The sequence below is a fragment of the Ammospiza caudacuta genome, chromosome 18, assembly GCF_027887145.1.
Source record: "Ammospiza caudacuta isolate bAmmCau1 chromosome 18, bAmmCau1.pri, whole genome shotgun sequence".
Lineage (NCBI taxonomy): Eukaryota > Metazoa > Chordata > Aves > Passeriformes > Passerellidae > Ammospiza > Ammospiza caudacuta.
Genome location: NC_080610.1, coordinates 13,584,063 through 13,604,806, shown reverse-complemented (window position 1 = coordinate 13,604,806; position 20,744 = coordinate 13,584,063). Strand labels below are relative to the sequence as shown.

Below are 20,744 nucleotides of genomic sequence, written 5' to 3'. Positions count from 1 at the left end.
AAATGTAGTGCCTCAAAGACTAGAAAAGGTCTCTTAAGTTTACTACACAAAATGCTATCACACCCATAAACTTTAATTCTCCCTGCTTTTAAATGTGGTATGTTGAAAAGCCTACAAATAAAGAACCAGCACACATCTAGAAAGTGACTGTGTACAAGAGACTGCACTGTGAATGCCTTTAAATGCAGGAAATGGAGTTGTGTGTGGGCAAAAAATAAATCATAGTTAAATGTACTTGTACTTACGGTTTCATTTCTTTTTCTCTTTTTTTCTTTTTTTTTTTTTTTTCAGAGATGGTGGAGCCAGGACAAGATCTGTTGCTTGCTGCTTTGAGTGAGAGTGGAATCAGTCCAAATGATCTCTTTGATATTGACTCTCCAGACGTGGTTCTTGCTAATCCAGCACCAACTCCAGCTGTTCAGCAGGTTAAAACAAGAACAGGGATTTGTTAGAGTTTGGGTTTGCTGTGATGAAGGGGTTAAAGGGGATGGTGTGCATGGCAAGTGGTTCAAGCATGTGGAGTTTTCTGAAGTTTCTTGCTTCATAGTACTGAAATTGGAAAATGGCTTGTGAATTAATTTTAAACTTCCATACAGAAAAGCAATGTCAAACACTTGAGGTCAGTACAGACAGAAATGTGCTTAATTCTGGCATGACATGGGGACATAATGCCAGGTATCCATGGAGAGCTCTCATGTCATTGGGGTCTAGCTGCTCTGCAATAAAATGCATAAAAAGTGTAATGGAATACCACGTTTAAGCTCCATGATGGCCTTCACTCTGCCAGAGTGTAGCCACTTGAGGCACAGCCTGGAACAAAAGCCTGAAGGTTTTATTCCTGCTGCCTTGTTTGCTTCCTTCCCTCTGCAGTCGGTGCCGCTCAGCGCCTTGGAGCTGGGGCTGGACACTGAGGCTGCAGCTGCTGTCAAACAAGAACCAGAGACTGTCTCCACTCCAGCCCTGTTAAATGTTCGGGTAAGAGCTGAGCTGCTGCTCCAGGGTTTGGGGTTTGGCTGGGGAGGGGGCTCAGCTTGGGCTGGCCACCAGGTGCCCACAAAGCTGCTCCACCTCCTCCACCTCAGCTGCACAAAGGCTGAAAAACCATGGTGAAAGGCTCATGGGTTGAGATAAGGACAGGGAGAGCAGCAATTTGTCATGGGCAAACCAGACTCAACTCAAGGAAATTAATTCATTGCCAGTTAACAACGGAGGAGGAAAATGAGAAGAACAAATCTAAAAATACCTTCTCCCCACTCCTTCCTTTGTCCTGGGCTCAACTTCACTCCTGACATCCATGGGTCCTCCAAGGGCTGCAGGGGAGTCCCTGCTCCATACCTGGGGTGCCTCCTCCCCTTTCTTCACTGACCTTGGTGTCTGCAGGGTTTTCTCACATATTCTCACTCCTCCATCCCAGCTGCTGATGGTGTAACAGTTTTTGCCTGTTGTTAAACAAATGCCTTCTCACAGGCACTGCCAGTGACACTGAGTGGCCAAGCCTTGGCCAGCAGTGGGTTGGACTGGCTTTATCAGATATGGAGGAAACTGTAGTGGTCATGGGTGATGAATTTTTTGGGTTTTTTTTTCCTTTACCTTAAAATCTAAAAAAAAAAAAACTTCTGAAATACGTACAATGTATTCAGAAATAACTTTTGCTCAGACTGTTGCAGCACAAGATATTACTCTGGCACCTTCAGCATGTTATTTGAAGACAGACAAGTGTCTTCTAAAAACTGGTGTATCCTGTGTGCTCAACGAAGTGTAATAAAGTTTGCTTGCTCTTTCTTTTTGACTGTTTTCTGAAAATTTCCTGCTTCTTTGTTGCCAGCAACCACCATCCACCACAACCTTTGTGCTGAATCAAATAAATCAGCTTCCAACTCTGGGGACAACCATAGTGGTGACAAAAACGACGCCTGTGACGACCTCGCGGCAGACGATCACTGTAGCAAAGATCATCCAGACCAGCACAACCACCCGGCCCTCGGTGGCAGCACCAGCAGTTCGCAATGCCTTGACCACTGCACCTTCCAAGGACCAGATTCAGCTGAAAGATCTGCTCAAGAACAACAGTCTTAATGAACTCATGAAATTGAAGCCACCTCCTAATATTGCCCAACCTGTAGCGACAGCAGCGAGTGAGTTTGCTTTCTTTGTGATTACAGTATTTATTTAAATAGTGGAATAACAGATCTTTGCACATGGTGGATTTTCATTGATTAGTACAATATCCTGGTAAAGTGGTTCAGGAAGCCTAATAAAATTCATTCTAACTGTAGTAGTGTTAGAATTCAGGGCAGAGAAGTATGAAATAACAGTTTAAATTTTCAACTCTTAATTTGTGGCATGGGACAAGGAAAATGACAGATTGCAGCTGTAAAATTGGTACAAGTATTTTGTGAACATTACTGAAGTCTGTTAGTTATGTTACTGGAGTCTCCACCAGTTCCTGTTCTAGCACGTGCTTAGAAATACAACAAACTAAAACACTTTTCTACTTAGCATCTTCCAAACTACATTTGTAGCACATAAGGTGTTTGTGTGGTTTGTCTCCTGCAAAAGGAAAATCTGTCCCTTTGTTTCATTGGAGGCATCAAATCTATTGTTTAAGAAATTAAGTCCTAAAAACTTGCTGTTTATTTTCATGTTACTTCTGAAGTGCTGCAGTAAGTTAAATGCCACAAGTCCTTTGTTACCACACTCCAAATCCTCATGTTGTGATTTCTTCCATAATATTTCCGTGTATGTTATTTCTAACATGTGGTCAGCTTGTGTAAGGAAAAAGCTGCATGTGTGTGTAACTAACTCTTTCAAGTTGTTCTGATTTTAGCGTGTTAAGATCAGACTAGTTCAGTTAGAAAATATCTTCAGTGCTGCTTTTTTTTTCTGAAAGATACACAGGCATTTTGTGGATTTCTGTTATTTTCATTGTCTCTGAAACAAGCTTTGCTGATTTTATAGGTGTGGTTGGCATAACCTATTTTTCTGTGTGCAGAGAGAGTGCAGTGCAGGAGCTGTCAGTTAGTTAGAACTGAAACAAAAAGCAGAATGTCCCTCCTTGTGTCATTGCTTTCTCTTAGGGAGTGGCTGCCAAAACCCAAGTTGGGACATGAACTGAAGCTGGGGCAGGGAGAAAAGGAAGTGAGGAAGAGGAGGGGAGAAAGCAGAAGGGGATAAGTCAAGTTTTATTAAACCAAGTGAAAACTCAGAGAAGCACAGAATAGGTGACACCAGCACACAGTAACTGTTGAGGTGGCACAGCTGCAGAAAACAGTGCAATCTGTAGCTTCTGTGTAAAGTGAAAGGAGACCTGCAACTTCTAGAACTGCATTCCTGATCTTATTTGTGTTCCTGTGTCTCTGGATCTTTCCTTGTGTTTATTTTTAAAAAATGGCAAATACTTGTGGAAAAGAGAAGCTCTTGAAAGGAAAATGGTCTTTTCATATAATTCAGGCAGCAGGAGTTCTAGATGGGAAATATTAAGAAGTTAAATTATGCAGTGCCTTTGAGGAAAACATTTATTTGTGCAAGTGCCCTAATTGTTTTTAGGGGCAATTATGCTAAGTTTATTACATGCATTGATATGATGGAAGCCTGACAGCTGCTTTCAGTATTTTGCATCCATCCTTATGCAAATTATTTTAGTTGTGTACTGAGCCCTATTCCTAGTTCCTTGCAATTGTGACTGAAGACAGGAAGGTTAATGAATGGTCTTCTTAAAGGATCCTGTTACAAATTTGTTCTTGAAGCATCATTGTGCTCCTCGTTACTTTAAACTTCTCTTTCAGCTCATTAATAGAGCAGCATGTTAATGTGAGTTGATGTTTGGAGGGAATTCTGTAAACCACAGCTTTTCTTTTGCAGCTGACCTAAGCAATGGTGCAGTGAAGAAGGAGGCTTCCACAAAAGAGGTAGCAAGGATATGGATAAATGACATTAAAATGAGAAGTTTTTCACCAACTGTGGTAAGTGGCACAAATGATTCATTTGCCAAACCAATGTGTTGCTGCCCATAAACAGTTGTGGCCAGTTCCAGGAGTTACTCATACTTGTCTTGTGTGTGGTGGAACTGTCAAGTGCATCTGTTTGTTCAAAAGGTCAGTTGCTCCACAAGATGAAACTTGGTTAGATGAGTGAAGTTAACAGCTGTGCTGAGCTTAGATATAAATGACAATTTCAAGAAATTACTGTCATTAGCAGAAGCTGCTGTGGGCCAAGAAGGGTGTGGCTCTGATTAAAGGTGATAAGCGCAGCATTTCCTCTGGGTTAAAACATTTTCTTTTGAAATCGCTAGCAGTGAGGAAACTGAAAGACTTCCCCCTAGCATGGCTGTGCTTCTGGGCAGTTAAATTGAAGATTTAAATTGAATATCATTCAATTTTCTAAATGTAATAAAATTACCTTCTGATGCTGTAAACGTTGGAGTTTTGGCATCTTCACTGATATCTAGACTCAGGCTGATGTTTGGGAAGAACTGTGCTCCTCAGTGACTGCCATACAGAAGGGCTTTTTCAGATCACTTCTTTGTATTAAACATCAGTAGTTGTGGAAGATGTTTGATTTTTCATGTGTTGAGTGCTTTACAAATATTTATATGTTTACATTGGCCAGGGTCACAGTAAATGGGCAACTGTCAGGTTTCAGAGAATACTGGACAGAACTGATAATTTAACTCTATAGTTGTGGAATGGTGTCATGGATGTGGAACTGCAGGGCACTCCAGGGGGTACTTGAACATTAGGGCTGTCATGTTTTCAAGGCAATTTCCTTTAAGTCATAGTCAGGTTTTAATATGCAATAAGAAGAATTTCTTTTTAATTCTGCTTATGTGAGTTTGGAGTGCTTGATCTCTTTGCAAAGAAGAGGAAGTTCTCTGACTTATTGTCTTTAGAGGGTTGTTCAGAGTGTAAGAAATCTGCATTTGTGTGTAGTTTCCCAGCGATTCACTGGTTTGTTCCCTACATGTGTTAAAACATTGAAGTGCAAGTTTGTCCTCATTTCTTTTCTCATGTTAATTTCCAGGAGATGGAATATTAACATGTGCTGTTGAACTAACACAAGTATTTTTCAATTCTAGAAAGTGCCAGCAGTAAAAGAAGAGGAGGAACCCGAGGAGGAAGATGAAGAAGAAATGGGCCATGCAGAGACCTATGCTGAATATATGCCAATAAAATGTATGACCTGATCTTCTGTTACATCAAAAGGCTGAATGTTTTGAGAGTTCATTTTTTTTACTCCTGTGTTATTACTAACACAGAAGATAGATACTGTCTGAAGTTAACAGGACCTGAATGTGTTGTGGGTTTTCCTAGGAAATTTATCCTCTGTAAATGCTAGATTTGGAAGATAAGTGAATTTTTAAAGAGGAGTTCTTCAGTATCATTGAGCAGTATTTGTTTTACAGATGTGACTGATGAACTAAAATCAGGCCTGTTTTTTTACCTCTGTTAAGATGCCTTGTGCCTCAGCAGAGGAAATTTTGTGAAGGGATTCAGTGCTCACTGCTACACTTAGGAATCTAGTTTGAGTATTTTGGTGTGAAATCACCCTAAGTACATTCTTCCTGCATTGTTCCTGCCTGACTACTTAGGACTGGCTGGTTTTTGAGTGAATCTTTTACTGCTGTTAATTGCCATCTCCTCTTTTTTCTCTTTTCTTTATTGTACCCATTGACAACAAGCTGTTATCTTGTTTGCTGAATTCAGTGACCTGCTGTAAAAGCAAGGCTTTTTGCTGAGAGTTTGTAGCTAAATGGTTAATTTTTATTGTTACTGATGAGATCTGTCAGCAATTAAACCATGTCTGTTCTAAATCTTTTCTCATTCTGCTTAAAATGGCACTATATAAATAGTGAGAAGAATGTTGCTTTTGTGATTCTGGCATCCTGAGGCTGCTTCTGGCCTTTTTGAGAAAACAAGGTTCAGACTGGTTTTTCTCAAACAAGTCAAGTACACAAATACTTTAATTTTCTGTAAAGTGAATTTTATCTAATCACAAAAATTCTGGGAAGGTGGTGAGAAGAGGAAGTTAGGATTGCAGTTATAAATTCAGATTAATGTGTTCCTTCATATGCAGTGCAGTTTAACACTTGACAGATTGTTGCAATGAAACATTCTCGTTGTTGAGTTCAGCCTTTGCAATCACAATTGCAAGTTGTTTGGGTAAATATATTAACTTGTGCTGCAGCAACAGAACTCTGTATTTTGTTTTCAACTTCTGCCTTCCTTCCCCTTCTTTCTCCACCAGTAAAAATTGGTCTGCGTCACCCTGACCCAGTGGTGGAAACCAGCTCCTTATCCAGTGTGACTCCTCCTGATGTGTGGTACCAGACATCAATATCAGAGGAAACCATTGACAGTGGCTGGTTGTCAGCTTTGCAGCTGGAAGCAATCACTTATGCAGCCCAGGTATGCCAGACATCAGCACAGCTTAAAAGCTAACAGAGAATTTAAGAAGAAAAACTAAAATCTGACTAGTGCAGCTATGTCAGTTTTACAAGGAGATAAAATAATAAGAGCTTAAAGGTTTGAGTTGCATTAGAAGATGGCAGGTGAGCTTCAGCTCAGATAAATGTGAGGTAATACACCCAGGAAAATTTCCTCTAAACCACTTCCATGATGGGGATCTTTTAACTGTCTTAGAACATGTTAGTCATTTTTATTTCTCTGGAGTAATTTAATGGCTGCAGCAGCAGCAGGCTGAGAAAGCCAGCCCTGTTTGACATCCTTGGGAAGGAATAGAGAGCAGCACTGGGTGTTATTTTGCTGCTGGGTTAAATTTCAGTGTGCCCACCCCAGATGTGTGTGCAGCACTTCGTGTGCTGGGGAAGGAGGCAGTGGAGTGAGGGGACAACTAAAATGGTCACAGGAGGGAAAAGTTACCTCATGAAAAGAGTCTGGGACACCTGGGGCTGGAGGGCAGAGAAAGGAAAGGGAATGAAATCAGGGTTAATATCATCAAGAAGTGAGTGATACACAAAACCAAAAGCAGAACAGAACTTGGTGACGCTGACAGGAGATTGGTTTAAAATTGGTGGATTCAGAATATTGCATTCCACACTGTGGATATCTGGGTCTTGCTGCTACAAAAGGCTGCACAAGAGCCTATCAGTGGGTTAGGAAAAGGCACAAATTATTGGACAGATGTTTAGAGCAGTTCTGGGTGCTGAGGGAAGAAAGGGGGGAATGGCTCACACAATGCAGTTAGGGTGCTGTGCTCTCCCTAAATAAAATCCCCTTTTCCTGCTTCCAGGAGTTTGCTTGGACCACTGGTCCCCTCCAATAGGATGTGTCTTGTATTTGCTCTTTTCTGACAATCCCCTGTGATGTGTTCTGGAGAATGGGTACAAGTTTTTTGTTCTTTCTCCTACAGCAACATGAAACATTCCTGCCCAATGGAGACAGAGCTGGATTCTTGATAGGTGATGGTGCTGGTGTAGGAAAAGGAAGGACCATAGCTGGAATAATCTATGAAAATTACTTGTTAGGCAGAAAAAGAGCAGTCTGGTAAGTGTGCCAGGATTTGTTAGAGCAGACACTCCAGTGACTCTATGACCTAAATCCAGGGTCATCTGTCTTCTGACAAATGTCCTAGCAACTGGCTGCCTTTGACCTGCTGTGACTTACAGAATGTGCTTTGTTTTGTATCCTCAGGTTTAGCGTGTCAAATGATCTGAAATACGATGCTGAGAGAGATTTGAGAGATATTGGAGCAAAAAACATATTGGTGCATTCATTAAACAAGGTGTGGAAACTTTTTACTATGTACACTTGGGGCAAACCTTTAGGTACGCTTGAGTGATGAGTTGTGCATGTTGAGTGTTTTAAGAGCAAGAATGCACTAATTTCAATAAATTTGCTGTCTAGGTCTTGTTTGACAGGCCTAAATCTTACAAAGAACCACACAGAGCTTTAAGTTAATCATGTAAATAGGCCCCTTGTAGGATTAAGTCTTAGCATGTGTGCTTTTTTTAAAAAAAAAAAAAAAACTGCACTTCAAGTCACTACTGGCACTACTAGTAGAATATTTTCTAGAAGTTGAAATATTCTTTAAATCTTTAAAGCTTTGTAGCATTTGAATTTTTTACTTTCTCTCAGTGCACATTTTATATATCATGCTTTTTGTGTGTAATGCTTGAATAATGGACCTGCTCAGTGATTTATTAAAGCAGCAGTGGTGTGTGCAGTTATTTTTGGAGACACTGCCTCTGCTCTGGATTACCTGCTTAAATTGTAAAGTGTGATTACTGATTGAATTCACTGAACTTAAAAGTTTGGTTTAAGTTGATATTTTTGCTTTGTGAATTCTTAATTTCCAAAATAAGGCTTTAGAAGTCATCTTTTATGGTAGCAACTGTAAATGCACTTGAAGTATTGGCTCTTAAAGGGATACAATTGAGATTTTAGTTTCAATGTATTTAAAGTAAGGAAACCATGTAGCTGAAGAGTATGGCTGCTGAGCTTCTGAAACCTCAGATTTAGTGTTCCTTAAGTCTATGTTTAAGTAAGGCCCTGTATAACCCCTTAACCACATTGCCATCAGCTGTGCCCTGATCATGGTGTGGGGTTATGGGTGGCTCCAAGTGTTCACACCTTTCAGTTTGAGACCACCAGCATCCCTTCATCTGGTAGGTGGGATTGAGGAGGAGTCTCTCTTGATTCATTTCTCTAATTTCTATTTGTTGCAGTTCAAGTATGGGAAGATTTCTTCCAAACATAATGGAAGTGTGAAGAAAGGTGTCATCTTTGCTACCTATTCTTCTCTTATTGGGGAAAGTCAGTCTGGTGGTAAATACAAAACCAGATTAAAGCAGCTCCTTCACTGGTGTGGTGAAGACTTTGATGGAGTTGTATCCTTTTTCTGGAATTCATTTGATTATAATGAAATTGCTATTTAAACTTATATCTTTAAAGGCTTTTAGGTATTCTTTATTTGTAATGGCAATCAGTCACGTGCATGCTCTAACATTACATTTACAGTTTTATAAACTTTGTGCCAAACATATGACCATCAACTTGTTGCCACACAGCTCTCGTAAAGAGTGAAGTTTGGTTTTTTCCTGTATCAAACCTATAAAATTAAACAGTTGTCCTTCAGAACTCTTTAGTTTACATTGAGATTTTATGGATTTGTTTAAATATATATTTGGAACATCACCAGCATCTTCAAGAACTCTGGTGTGGCAATTTACTATCTAAATATTTTTCCAAGGTTTTTAGTTAAAATGACCAGTGTCTGGAGTTTACAATTTCCACCTGCCCCCTATTGTAAGTAGTAGATTTTCTTGCCTTCTGTTCTAGCTTCTCATTCTGTGCATTAGTGGGACAAAGCTTTTCCTTAATTACAGTTCAGATTGTATTTGACGAGTGTCATAAGGCAAAGAATCTGTGTCCTGTTGGTTCATCAAAACCAACAAAAACAGGTCTGGCTGTATTGGAACTTCAAAATAAACTTCCAAAAGCCAGGGTTGTTTATGCCAGTGCCACAGGTATGTACTGCTGGGTTTGTATTAAATGTTTCAGGGTGTTTTTGCTGGCACTAGTACAGATTTATCTTTCTCTTTTTAGGTGCATCTGAGCCAAGGAACATGGCATATATGAACCGTCTTGGAATATGGGGTGAAGGAACTCCATTTAGGGAATTCAGTGATTTTATTCAGGCTGTTGAAAGAAGGTAGAGTTTCAAAGACCTACAGCAGAATGCACAGGGTTGTGGCTGACTGTACTCCCAGTTCCTTGTCTTCACTCTGTGCTCCTTTACAAGCATGTCCTGTCACACTAAGAACTCTGGCTTCTAAATCTAGCAGAAATGTTATTTATCGTAAGTGGTGCAAAATAAGATATTTCCTTTGTTCACAGAAAATTTTGAGAGCTTTAAAAGCTTTCTGGGAAAAGAGGCCTCTTGAAAATGTGGGTGTTAGGAAAGCAAAATGCTTTGCTCCCCATGAAAACACCCTGTATTGTAGTGAGTATGCTCAGTGTGGTTAATGGCTCCCTATTTGTAGAAGGCCTCTAATGTTTATGCATTCATCATAGGCAATTTAACAGGAGGAAATCTTGTGCTTGTTGGCATAAGAACCCAGTTCAGGGAAATTCTTTGTGCTGTTACAAGGTACTTGGTGTTTCAGAACATACTAATAGTACTGAATGTGAGGTCAGGAGAAAAGGCCGCTGCCGCATTCTGTGGTGGGTGAGCATCTTGCTTTGCCTACTCAAAAAGAATTTTGAACACTTCAGAATGCCACAATAGGATTTAGGATACATCTTGTTTACCATCTACATGATATGTGGTTTTTCTGGACTCTGCAAGTGTATCTTCTCTTCATTACTGGGTGCTTATCAAATAAGCAATAATGAAGTTAGAGCCCCAAGCCTGTGAGTAGCAGTCAGCTGTTCTGCAGGTGACTTCTGTGCTCTCAAGGTATTGCTGTTGAAGAGAACTGAAGTTACTTACTAATCAAATAATTTTCATATCAGTATAAATCCGAATAACTTAAAATGGTTTGTATTATTTTAAATCATCAGCAGTTTATAAAGTTACAATGCAAGAATTTGCTGATATTTGGACCAACTTTGTTATCCAGTTCAAATTTATAAGTTACTGTCTCCTAATCCGTCCTAGGTCATTAGGAAAAAAAGTAACTGAGTTTTACCTCTTGGGAGACACTTAACATTTACAAGGCAGGGATACAATTTTATATAGAGACTAAATTTCAAATTATTTCAAAAACATACTCCTTCATATTTATAAGCTGGATTTTTTTCTAATGTACTTGGGGTTGTGTTTGAGGCATTTCTTTAACAATCCTTCCTCTTGAAAATTCTAATGTGGATTTAAATTGTTCCTTTATTTTAGAGGTGTTGGTGCCATGGAAATAGTTGCTATGGATATGAAGCTGAGAGGAATGTACATAGCCAGACAGTTGAGTTTTTCAGGTGTAACTTTCAAAATCGACGAAGTTCTGCTCTCACAGGAATATGTTAAAATGTACAATAAATCTGTGAAACTGGTAAGAATCCTGTTTTAAATTTGCTTTCTCTGTTGATTTCTGGGAGGTTTCAGTTGGTTGAAATTTGAATGTTCCCTTTCTTGTCCAGTGGGTCAGTGCTCGAGAGAGGTTTCAGCAGGCAGCTGATCTCATCGATGCCGAGCAGCGCATGAAGAAATCTATGTGGGGTCAGTTCTGGTCAGCTCACCAGAGGTTTTTCAAGTACCTTTGCATAGCCTCAAAGGTGAAAAGGGTGGTGCAGCTGGCTCGGGAAGAAATCAAGAATGGCAAAGTAAGTTGATCAAGACTGATTTTTAAACATTTGTCTTAAATGTAAAGCTATTAGATTAAATTTATATATATAAAATACAAATACTTTCAGCCACAGTAGGAGCATGCTTTTGTAGCTCATGGTATCTAATGAGCAGAAATTCAGGCCGAATAAACTTACAGCTCAGTCATAGCGACAGTGTCTGATTTTCATTTCTTCTTCAGTGCGTTGTCATTGGCCTGCAGTCAACAGGAGAAGCCAGAACATTGGAAGCTTTGGAGGAAGGTGGTGGGGAACTGAATGACTTTGTTTCTACAGCAAAGTAAGACTGAGTTTTAAAACTGTTCTTTACAAAACCAACCTTCATCCAGCTTAGTGTGTGTGTGTGTAGTCGTTTGTCCTTCTGTGTGTCAGGTGTGCATCAGTGCACAGAAGGTTGGGAATCCTGTAGTAGTGATGTTCTTTACTGAAGCTGCCTGTACCTAAACTCTGGCAGCACTGCTCAGGTGAGGCAGTGATTGTCCCCTGGTTCTCCTGGCATTCCAAACTGATGTTTTCAGGTGTGAACAGCTCGTACTGTTCTCAAACTGGGAGGATGGGGAGACCTGCCAAGTGTGTGCTGCATTTACACCAGAGCAAGCTACAGACCATGACTTCCCTCTTTGATCAGAGGGACCAGAGCCAATCCCAAGGCTGCCTTGCTGAACATCTTAATTTATTAACTTCATCTTTTACTTAAGTTGAGCAATTAAAAAATGGCAGTAGCAATGCCACTTATTATCAAAAACAAATTTAAGAAGTTGTAACAGCACTGTAAAAGATATTTATCAGACTTCTAAGAAGGTGACAAATACAGCAATGTGGGTGATAATACAGAGAGTGCCCAACACAAGGAGTCATTCTTCAGAGAAGTCAAGGAAGCTGTTCAATGTTACAGGTTTGTACTTTTAATAAATGCAAATTTCACTGAGCAACCCTTTTTTCCTAAACAGAGGAGTATTCCAGTCTCTTATTGAGAAGCACTTTCCAGCTCCTGACAGGAAGAAGCTGTTCAGCTTGTTGGGAATTGACCTGACTGCTCAGAGTAATAACAATTCACCCCGGGACAGCCCTTGCAAGGAGAACAAAGTAAAGAAACGAAAAGGTAAAGCTGGAGTTCCTACACTAATGCCACAGTGAAAATGGCAACTTCAGAGCTGCCTAAGAGTGAACTTTGTGTGGGGAAAAAAGGGGATATATCTGTACAGTCATCCTTGAAAGAGAATGTAGTGCAGATCTCTTAGGGCTAGAGGTTGCCATTAATAGATGTTATATTGCTGATAAGCAATATACCATGTAAATTTTAGCTAATTTTTCTCAAAATTGGGTTGATCTGCTATGGAACCATATCCCAAAATGCCTTTTCTGTGTCAGATCACTTCCTGATGTAGTCACTCAAGTAACTTTCTTTATCTTGAGGCTCAATGAAGAGAAGCCTAATACCACCCCTTCCCAAACTGATTATCTTAAAAACTTGGGAGAGAGGTCTTGTTTAAAGCCTAGATTCTTTTAAAAGGTTCTGTTTTTGAAAGTTGAATATTTTTCTAGTTTGTATGGTAAAACAGACTTCAAAGTGTGTAAACTACAAGGTTTAAACTAATTTCTCTTTCTTGTGGGATGATGGAATTAGGTGAAGAAATAAGCAGAGAATCCAAAAAAGCCCGCAAAACAGGTGGCCTTGCAGGGAGCAGCTCTGATGAGAGTGAGAGTGAGTCTGATGCTTCAGACAATGAAGAAAGTGACAATGAGAGCTCCAAATTTTTGAGTTCTGGAGACGATGATGACTTCAACCCCTTCAGAGATGAATCCAGTGAAGATGATGAAGATGGTAAGGCAGTCTAAGTGTTTCATCAAGAAAGTAGCTGTATTTGCAGAGAGTAAGCAGAAAGTCTTCCCAAACATTCCAGGGAGCCACAGATGAGTTTACTGAGCAGGTAGTTTAGTTCCAGTGATGTGGAATTAGTAGAATGTGAAATTAGATTTTGTACACTGGAATTCAGACTTTTGTAAGTCACTTTATGCAATGAGAATGTATTTGTTTCAAAGGGATGGATGGCTGCTTAGTAAATGTTTGAAACTTTTATTTAACTTCAGATCCCTGGTTGATTAGAAAAGAGCATAAAAAAAATAAAGAAAAGAAAAAGAAGAAAAGCATAGACCCAGATTCTATTCAAAGTGCCTTACTAGCCTCTGGTCTGGGATCCAAACGACCCAGCTGCTTCACTTCCACTGTTGGAACCACCACTTCTAGTACCAACACGTCTGGTAAGAGCAGCTTTCTTTGATGTTGATTCATTTCCTAGCAGTTAGGCAATAAAATTCTAAATCTCAAAGAGTCTTTCTTAACTTTCAGCAAACAGTAACACAAACAGCAGCTTTGTAACGAGTCAGGATGCTGTTGAAAGGGCCCAACAAATGAAAAAAGAACTGCTGGATAAACTGGAAAAGCTGGCTGAAGATCTTCCACCTAATACACTGGATGAGCTTATAGATGAACTGGGTGGTCCTGAAAATGTTGCAGAGGTAGGCTGGTGATCACATATTAAGAAAAAAAAGTATGTTTTTAAAGAGGTTGTTTATCAGTTTTAGACAGTGATCTCAGGAATGAGAGCAGAGGTTACTCTGCTGATGCCTCCCAATAGGAGAGAAATTTGAATATTGTGTTAGGATACAGGGGGAGCTGTGAGTGGGTGAACACATTATTTCTGAGATTTGATAGCTTCTGGTTGGGTAAATCACACCAGTTTCTCTTTTGTTTTACTCTGGGCTGTTTCTCTGACTGGCTGTAGTCAATTTGCTGCTGGTGTGTATTAAACAGAGGAGCTTTAGCTCATCCTCCAAGGCAGTGGAGGTCAAGAACCTTTGTGTTGATGAAAAGCCTGATTAATTAATCTCTCAAGAACTTCAGAAAAATGTCTTTAAGCTACCTGTTTTTATCAAGTAGCAGCATCAGTGTGATTTAAAAGACCCTGTTAAAATCAGTGGCAGCCTGAGCTGCCTGTTTAGCTCTTTTTAGTGCTGCTGGTAAATCCCTTATGAACAGCGGCATAATAGAACATCATTCCTACCTAGATTTGCTCTGTCATATTCCACATAGCAGATAATGCAGTTTTGCTCTCGGAGTAAATTACTGAGCATTTTAATGTGGGTACATGGATGAATAATGCTGCTTGGAGCTGTTGGTGCTGGGTGGTTTTGGCATTGCCCCTGAGGCTGTGTTCCCTCCCTCGGAAGATGACGGGCCGCAAAGGCAGAGTGGTGAGCAACGACGACGGCAGCATCTCCTACGAGTCACGGTCTGAGCTGGATGTGCCCGTGGAAATCCTGAACATCACAGAGAAGCAGAGGTTCATGGATGGAGATAAGGTAATCCTTGACAGAGAGACTGTAGACAGATGTGCCAGATGCCATAGTAACTCTAAGCTGTTCACCAGTGAGTGGCAGGTAGTGTAAGTACCAGTTAAGCAGCACTTTGCTGGTTTGTTTTTCAGATCAGTGTGTTCAAAGGTCAGGCTGTAGTTTGGGTGACCTCTGAGGCCCCATGTGCCAAACTGATAGCTGGCACCTTCAGCTGGTTTTGTAAAACAATATGTGTTTACAAGGCAGATTTGTGATTCATATCTTTGATTTGTTGAAGGCAGGTTTGTGATTCATATCTTTGATTTGTTGATCTGGGTCACTGTGCACCTCCCCTTCCAAGAGGAAATAATTAAATTGGGAAGTGGGGAAGACCGCTGTATGAAAAAGTGAGTGGTGAAGGGAAAAAGTGGGGCCTGTTAACCCTAACAAGGATTGAGAAGTCACACTGGGTGTGGTGACTTCTGCCCTTAATGTTGCACCCTGAAAGAAAATCCTGACCTGAATAATGATAGAATTGTGTCTGATAAAAGTGGGGGGAGAAAGCCTTTCCCGGTGCTTCACTTGGGCCGTGCTGCCACAAGAGGGCAAATGGAGTAAATGTCACTGTGCATGGAACTTGTGTGGTCCCTTGTGACACTTGAGGGTAAAAACTCTGGTTCTTGTAAGTGATTTGTGCACAGTCCAAACATTTACATTCTTTCAAGGCAAATGCATTCAGGCACTGGAATGGCTGGATCCTCTTCCCTGTACAGCCTTAGCAGCAGCATTTTGTCTTTTCTGGTGTTTGCTATTGGAGCAAGCCTGTGTCCCTCCCCTTTTCCTCCAGAGTACAGGCCAGTGTCAGGGAGACCTGCCCTCTGGGATAGCAAGTCTTTGCACAGAGAGGAGTTGTTGAAAAGTAAAGCAAAACCCCCTCCTTTCACTCTGAAAAGTTCATTAGCATTTCTGACTCTGATACAGAAAGCCACACCTTTGCTGCCCTCCCTCTGCCTTGTGAGTAACAGTGAAATCACTGCAGACCCATGTTTGGTAATAGTTGTAAAACAATACTTTTTTTTTTTTTTTTTTGGAAACTGAAGCTTGATCTTGGATTTATTGCTAGCTAAGAGCTCTTTTCTCCATCACAGAACATTGCCATCATCTCAGAGGCTGCCAGCTCTGGTATCTCACTGCAAGCAGACCGCAGGGCCAAGAACCAGAGGCGGAGGGTGCACATGACCCTGGAGCTGCCGTGGAGCGCCGACAGAGCAATCCAGCAGTTTGGTAAAGCACTCACTGTCCTGAGCCACAGAGTCAGGAATGATAACTGAACTTACTGCTAACGTGGAGAGTGATGGAGCAGGCATCCTCCTAAGGACCCCTCCAGTCTCTTGTACCATGAACAGAGTCAGCTTTGTCTGTGGTCATTGCTTATGGTCTTGAAAGCTTTGAAAGAAACCTCACAAACAAGCCTAGGCTGCAACTTTGGAGTTTCATTCACATATAAAGTGTCTTTATAGAAGTTGCTACAATTTTTAGAGTATCTCTGTGGTACTTCTGTTTGCTGTATTATAGCAGAAACTGATTTTTAAGCATGATTAAGTTCTACCTTTTGTCCTTGCTCTTCACAGTTCACATTTTATTAAAAAAATCTATTTCACTGAACATATCTAATTTACATGCTTCTGCTTAATTATTCAGGAAGAACTCATAGATCCAACCAAGTGACTGCTCCAGAGTATGTGTTCCTCATTTCTGAACTGGCAGGAGAGCAAAGATTTGCATCTATAGTTGCAAAAAGACTGGAGAGTTTGGTAAGATGTTTCAAGAGGTCTGATCCTTCCTTTGAGAAAATGCAACTTGGATTTCTTTTTTTTTTATAAGTTTTATATTTAATGACAATGATGTGTCTTGACAGGGAGCCCTGACCCACGGGGACAGACGGGCCACAGAAACTCGAGACCTCAGCAGATTCAATTTTGACAACAAGGTGACAATTCTGTTTCTGTTGGGGAACTCATGCTGTGGTGTTTATTCCACAGATGAGCTGTTGAGGAAGGTTCCTCTCCATCCCTTACCTTTAACTCCATCCCTTGCTGATGGAAGGCCTCTTTCTGTAACCCATGATTGTGTTTGTGAAGCCATGTGGAACACACGTGTGTAAATCACTTTTCTGCTCTTGCAAACAATCAGTCTTAAGTAAATGGTGTGTGTCCTTTAAGCCACAATGAAAGATTAATTTGGCAGTTCTAATTAAAAATTAAGACTGGGCTGTTTTCAGTTATAAACTGCACTACATAAAGGTGATAAACAATTCCCTTCACTATTGCACAAAAAAGCTTTTAATTGTGAATTATAAATACCTGTTAAACCATGTGTGCCTGGAGCTGTGGCACAAACACTGGATGGCATTGACAGAACAACTTTTTTTTACACAGTATGGCAGAAATGCTCTGGAGATTGTTATGAAATCCATTGTGAACTTGGACTCCCCAATGGTCTCACCTCCTCCTGATTTTCCTGGAGACTTCTTCAAAGGTAAGGCTGTGACAGCTACCTTTTGGTCCTTCTCCAGTACACAGAAAATGGAAATACTGCTAGAGCTGTAAAATTGTTACAATTTCAAATGATCAGCTGAGACAGATGGGAGTAAACGCCCAGTGAGAGTCTGTGCGCGTTGCTTGAATGCTGAAGTTCACACTTGAAACCAGATCTGTGAACTCTCAGTGTGAGGAATGTTCTGTATCTGCCTGGCCAGTGTATTACAAACAGATTTTTAGCTTTATTTTCCCATTGCCTGCTGGAACTGTTCTCATGCATGGTGCCATTTGTGCTTTCCCCTGCCTGGGCTTCCTGCAGGGGCAGAAGGCAAAGCTGTGTCTTGGTTATTGATGTGTCAGGTAGAAACTGCAGTGATGGGAAGTGAGGGGTGTCAGAGGCTTTGGAATTGGATCCTATGGCTCAACAAGCTGTTGCTTCACTGGGTTATTTTTAGATGGCAAAGCAGCAATGATTGAACTTCTTTCTCTTTCCTAGACGTTCGTCAAGGATTGATTGGTGTAGGCTTGATAAATGTGGAGGACAGATCTGGAATTCTGACCCTTGATAAAGGTACTTGGGTGTTCAGTGTATCTGTAGAATGTCCCTGGGAACATCTTGTGTCACAACAGTGGGTTCCCAGCAGCAGAACTGAACTTGTAACCTTCAAAAAAGGTCACTTTTTAGATAAACCTAATGTTTTCTGCATTTCTGAAAGAGTGTATTTAAATAGTGTTTGTAAGGCTTTGAATACTGATTGAGGGCTTATGGTTATCAAAGTTAATCTTTGCCCTATTACATGTATTTCTTACTATTTTTTAAGATTACAACAATATAGGGAAATTTCTGAATCGAATTCTTGGCATGGAAGTCCATCAGCAGAATGCTCTGTTCCAGTACTTCTCTGACACGTTAAATGCAGTTATTCAAAATGCTAAAAAGAATGGAAGATATGACATGGGCATCTTAGGTGAGTAAATCATTTCACAGTGCTCTTGAACTTCAGAGAGAACAGAGCAACAGAGTAAAACTCTGCTTTCCTTTTCAGATTTGGGCTCCGGGGATGAGAAGGTGAGGAAGGCAGATGTTAAGAAGTTTTTAACTCCTGGATATTCTACCTCTGGACATGTAGAGCTGTACACAGTAAGTTAATCCTTTATCATCTCTGTAGGAACTAAGAACATTTGCCAGGAGATCTTTACAATGTGTTGAGTCCCCACCTGTGTAACTATTGTTGTTCCCACTCCAATACCCCTGCACTGCTCTCTTGCAGATCAGTGTGGAGAGAGGAATGTCTTGGGATGAAGCAACAAAGATCTGGGCAGAACAAACAGGTCCAGATGATGGATTTTATTTATCACTACAGGTGAGATTCTTCTGTCTCTTGGATTATGTTCAGAGGTTTTGGGGGCTAAACTGAAAAACTTATTTGTTCAAGTCTGCAAAATACATTGAGTCTTACACTAATTTTAATTTTAAGGTTTTTATAACACTGAGTATTAAATTCTTCCTTTTATATCCTCAGGATATTTCCTGATAGGAATATGAGCCCAAATTAATAGCTTTTATTTATGCCTCCACCAGGAAATTGTGGTTTCACTGAGAGGTTCATGTGGATTACTGTGTTCTAGAGGTGTCTCACTGTCCCTGGTTGTACTATTACACGCTTATTACTCTGTAAAGAACACAATATGGAATCACTTAAGCAGATAACTTCATCATCTGTTAATTCAGGAAGTTTTTGGTTCGTCTTTTTTTTCCAGATAAGAAATAACAAGAAAACAGCAATTCTAGTAAAAGAAGTGAATCCTAAAAAGAAGCTTTTTTTGATATACAGACCAAATACTGGGAAACAACTCAAACTAGAAACATGTGCAGACCTGAAAAAGAAATATAAGAAGGTAACCATTAAAGTTATGCTTGTTTAACTTAGAGAAGTTTGAAAATAATTATAAGGACTTTATTTTTTTTTTGTATTTATGTATAATTTTGACAAGTCTAAAAGAAGGCTTCTTTCTCCAAAGCAGAGTTTTTATTTGAGTCTTTTAAAGCAGGTCTACATGATTTTGGCATTCCTGTATCCATTTCTGAATTTCTTTCTGAATATAAATTATCTGTGGTGTGGTAATAAAAAGAGGTTCCTTAGAGTCTAGCAAGTGTGGAATTTGCAGTAACTTAAGGAAACTCACATCAGATGGGTTATTGGAGAAGCTCTGAGGTTCTGCTCATCCTTTGGGATGGATAATTTGAAATTATTTATAATGTAGGATTCTGTACCTCTGTACACCATCCTGAGGCTGGTGCTCCCTCCTTTCTCATGATAACAACCAAATTATTTTTATTCTGTGTAAGTTTTGATGTGTTTTGCTTCATTCCCACTTTGGATGACTCTTGCAGGTACCTTCTGAGGATGCTCTGCCACACTGGCTGGAGCAGTACAACTCCTCTGCAGACACCTGCACCCACGCCTACTGGTCAGTGTTTGTGCTTTAACTTCTGCTGTTTCACTTTGGGCTGGTTTAGCACTGCTTCTGTCCCTCCTGTAAAGCCTTGTGTTTCTTGTGTAAGGGAAGTTGCCACATGTCCAATCAAATGACCCAACTTGTGAGAAAACACTGAGCTTTGCACTTGCCCTGACGTCCCAGTACATGAGATGAGTGTTAATGTGCAAATTACACTCGGAGTGACTCAGGAGTAGCTTGTGCTTGAAGTGTCTTCATCTGTTCTGTTACTGTAGTCTGATAGTTCAGATGTTATTGGGAGAGTGTTTAGAGATGAGCTGGATGTCAGAAACAGCTGTTCCTCCTCTGCTGCCTCCTGTGTGGCTGAATTCCTGAGGAGCTGCATAACTGGTAGAAGTTTCAGATTAATATTGGAGCTTCTGAAGTACCCTGATCAGATACCAGTGTTGTGTAACGTACTCCAGCTCTCAGGTGACCTCAGTGATGGTATCTTTGACCCAAAGCTCTGTCTGTATTTTGTAGATGGTGCTTAACTAGGCCAACCCTTCCCAAAGCTTTACCATTACCTGTTCTCAAAGTGTCTTTCCCTTAGTGTGGGTGCTCAGCTCTGAATGCACGTTAAATAACCACAGGTCTCATTTTTAATGAAATTAGATACTTTAGTTTGCAGAATGGTTCTGAAAGCTTTTCTCTCATCCTGCAGGAGAGGGAACTGCAAGAAGGCAGGCCTGGGGCTGGTGTGCGAGGTGGGGCTGCGCTGCAGAACCTACTACGTGCTGTGTGGCTCCGTGCTGAGCGTGTGGACGAAGGTGGAAGGAGTGCTGGCCTCGGTCAGCGGCACCAACGTCAAAATGCAGATCGTGCGCCTGAGGACAGAGGATGGGCAGAGGATCGTAGGTGGGTGCTGGGCTGCTCCTCTGCTGCTCCTTGGAGCAGGGCTGGCCCTGACTGCTCAGTGCCTCTGCTGGCAGCCACGTGGCTGAGTTTGGGTAAAGGTGTTTAAAAGAGAGCAGGTTTGTCTGCTGTGGAGGGGCAGAAGTGCAGCTGTAGAAATCTACAATACAATATATTGAGGAGGTTAATGACGGCAGGTTGCATTTTCAGCCAGGCT

General features: G+C 40.7%; 1 protein-coding gene across 4 annotated transcripts in view; it reads left to right on the top strand.

The window, feature by feature from the left end:
- SBNO1 (strawberry notch homolog 1) overlaps positions 1-20,744 on the top strand; it is a 31,206-nt gene that overhangs the window by 6,090 nt on the left and 4,372 nt on the right. For 3 of the 4 annotated variants that reach the window (XM_058816967.1, XM_058816969.1, XM_058816970.1), the window contains exons 2-31: positions 292-425; positions 871-975; positions 1,826-2,135; positions 3,862-3,962; positions 5,075-5,171; positions 6,244-6,404; positions 7,369-7,502; positions 7,650-7,740; positions 8,684-8,845; positions 9,349-9,484; positions 9,564-9,669; positions 10,852-11,005; positions 11,094-11,276; positions 11,480-11,577; positions 12,248-12,399; positions 12,925-13,122; positions 13,389-13,559; positions 13,648-13,817; positions 14,529-14,660; positions 15,782-15,917; positions 16,335-16,447; positions 16,552-16,623; positions 17,072-17,171; positions 17,670-17,744; positions 17,995-18,141; positions 18,220-18,314; positions 18,445-18,537; positions 18,935-19,072; positions 19,569-19,645; positions 20,337-20,530. In XM_058816967.1, coding sequence (XP_058672950.1) covers positions 294-425; positions 871-975; positions 1,826-2,135; positions 3,862-3,962; positions 5,075-5,171; positions 6,244-6,404; positions 7,369-7,502; positions 7,650-7,740; positions 8,684-8,845; positions 9,349-9,484; positions 9,564-9,669; positions 10,852-11,005; positions 11,094-11,276; positions 11,480-11,577; positions 12,248-12,399; positions 12,925-13,122; positions 13,389-13,559; positions 13,648-13,817; positions 14,529-14,660; positions 15,782-15,917; positions 16,335-16,447; positions 16,552-16,623; positions 17,072-17,171; positions 17,670-17,744; positions 17,995-18,141; positions 18,220-18,314; positions 18,445-18,537; positions 18,935-19,072; positions 19,569-19,645; positions 20,337-20,530 — 4,033 coding nt within the window. In that variant the 5' untranslated portion in view covers positions 292-293. Of the gene's footprint in view, positions 1-291; positions 426-870; positions 976-1,825; positions 2,136-3,861; positions 3,963-5,074; positions 5,172-6,243; positions 6,405-7,368; positions 7,503-7,649; positions 7,741-8,683; positions 8,846-9,348; positions 9,485-9,563; positions 9,670-10,851; positions 11,006-11,093; positions 11,277-11,479; positions 11,578-12,247; positions 12,400-12,924; positions 13,123-13,388; positions 13,560-13,647; positions 13,818-14,528; positions 14,661-15,781; positions 15,918-16,334; positions 16,448-16,551; positions 16,624-17,071; positions 17,172-17,669; positions 17,745-17,994; positions 18,142-18,219; positions 18,315-18,444; positions 18,538-18,934; positions 19,073-19,568; positions 19,646-20,336; positions 20,531-20,744 lie in introns of those variants that run through there. The other variant, XM_058816971.1, reaches the window with a different exon arrangement.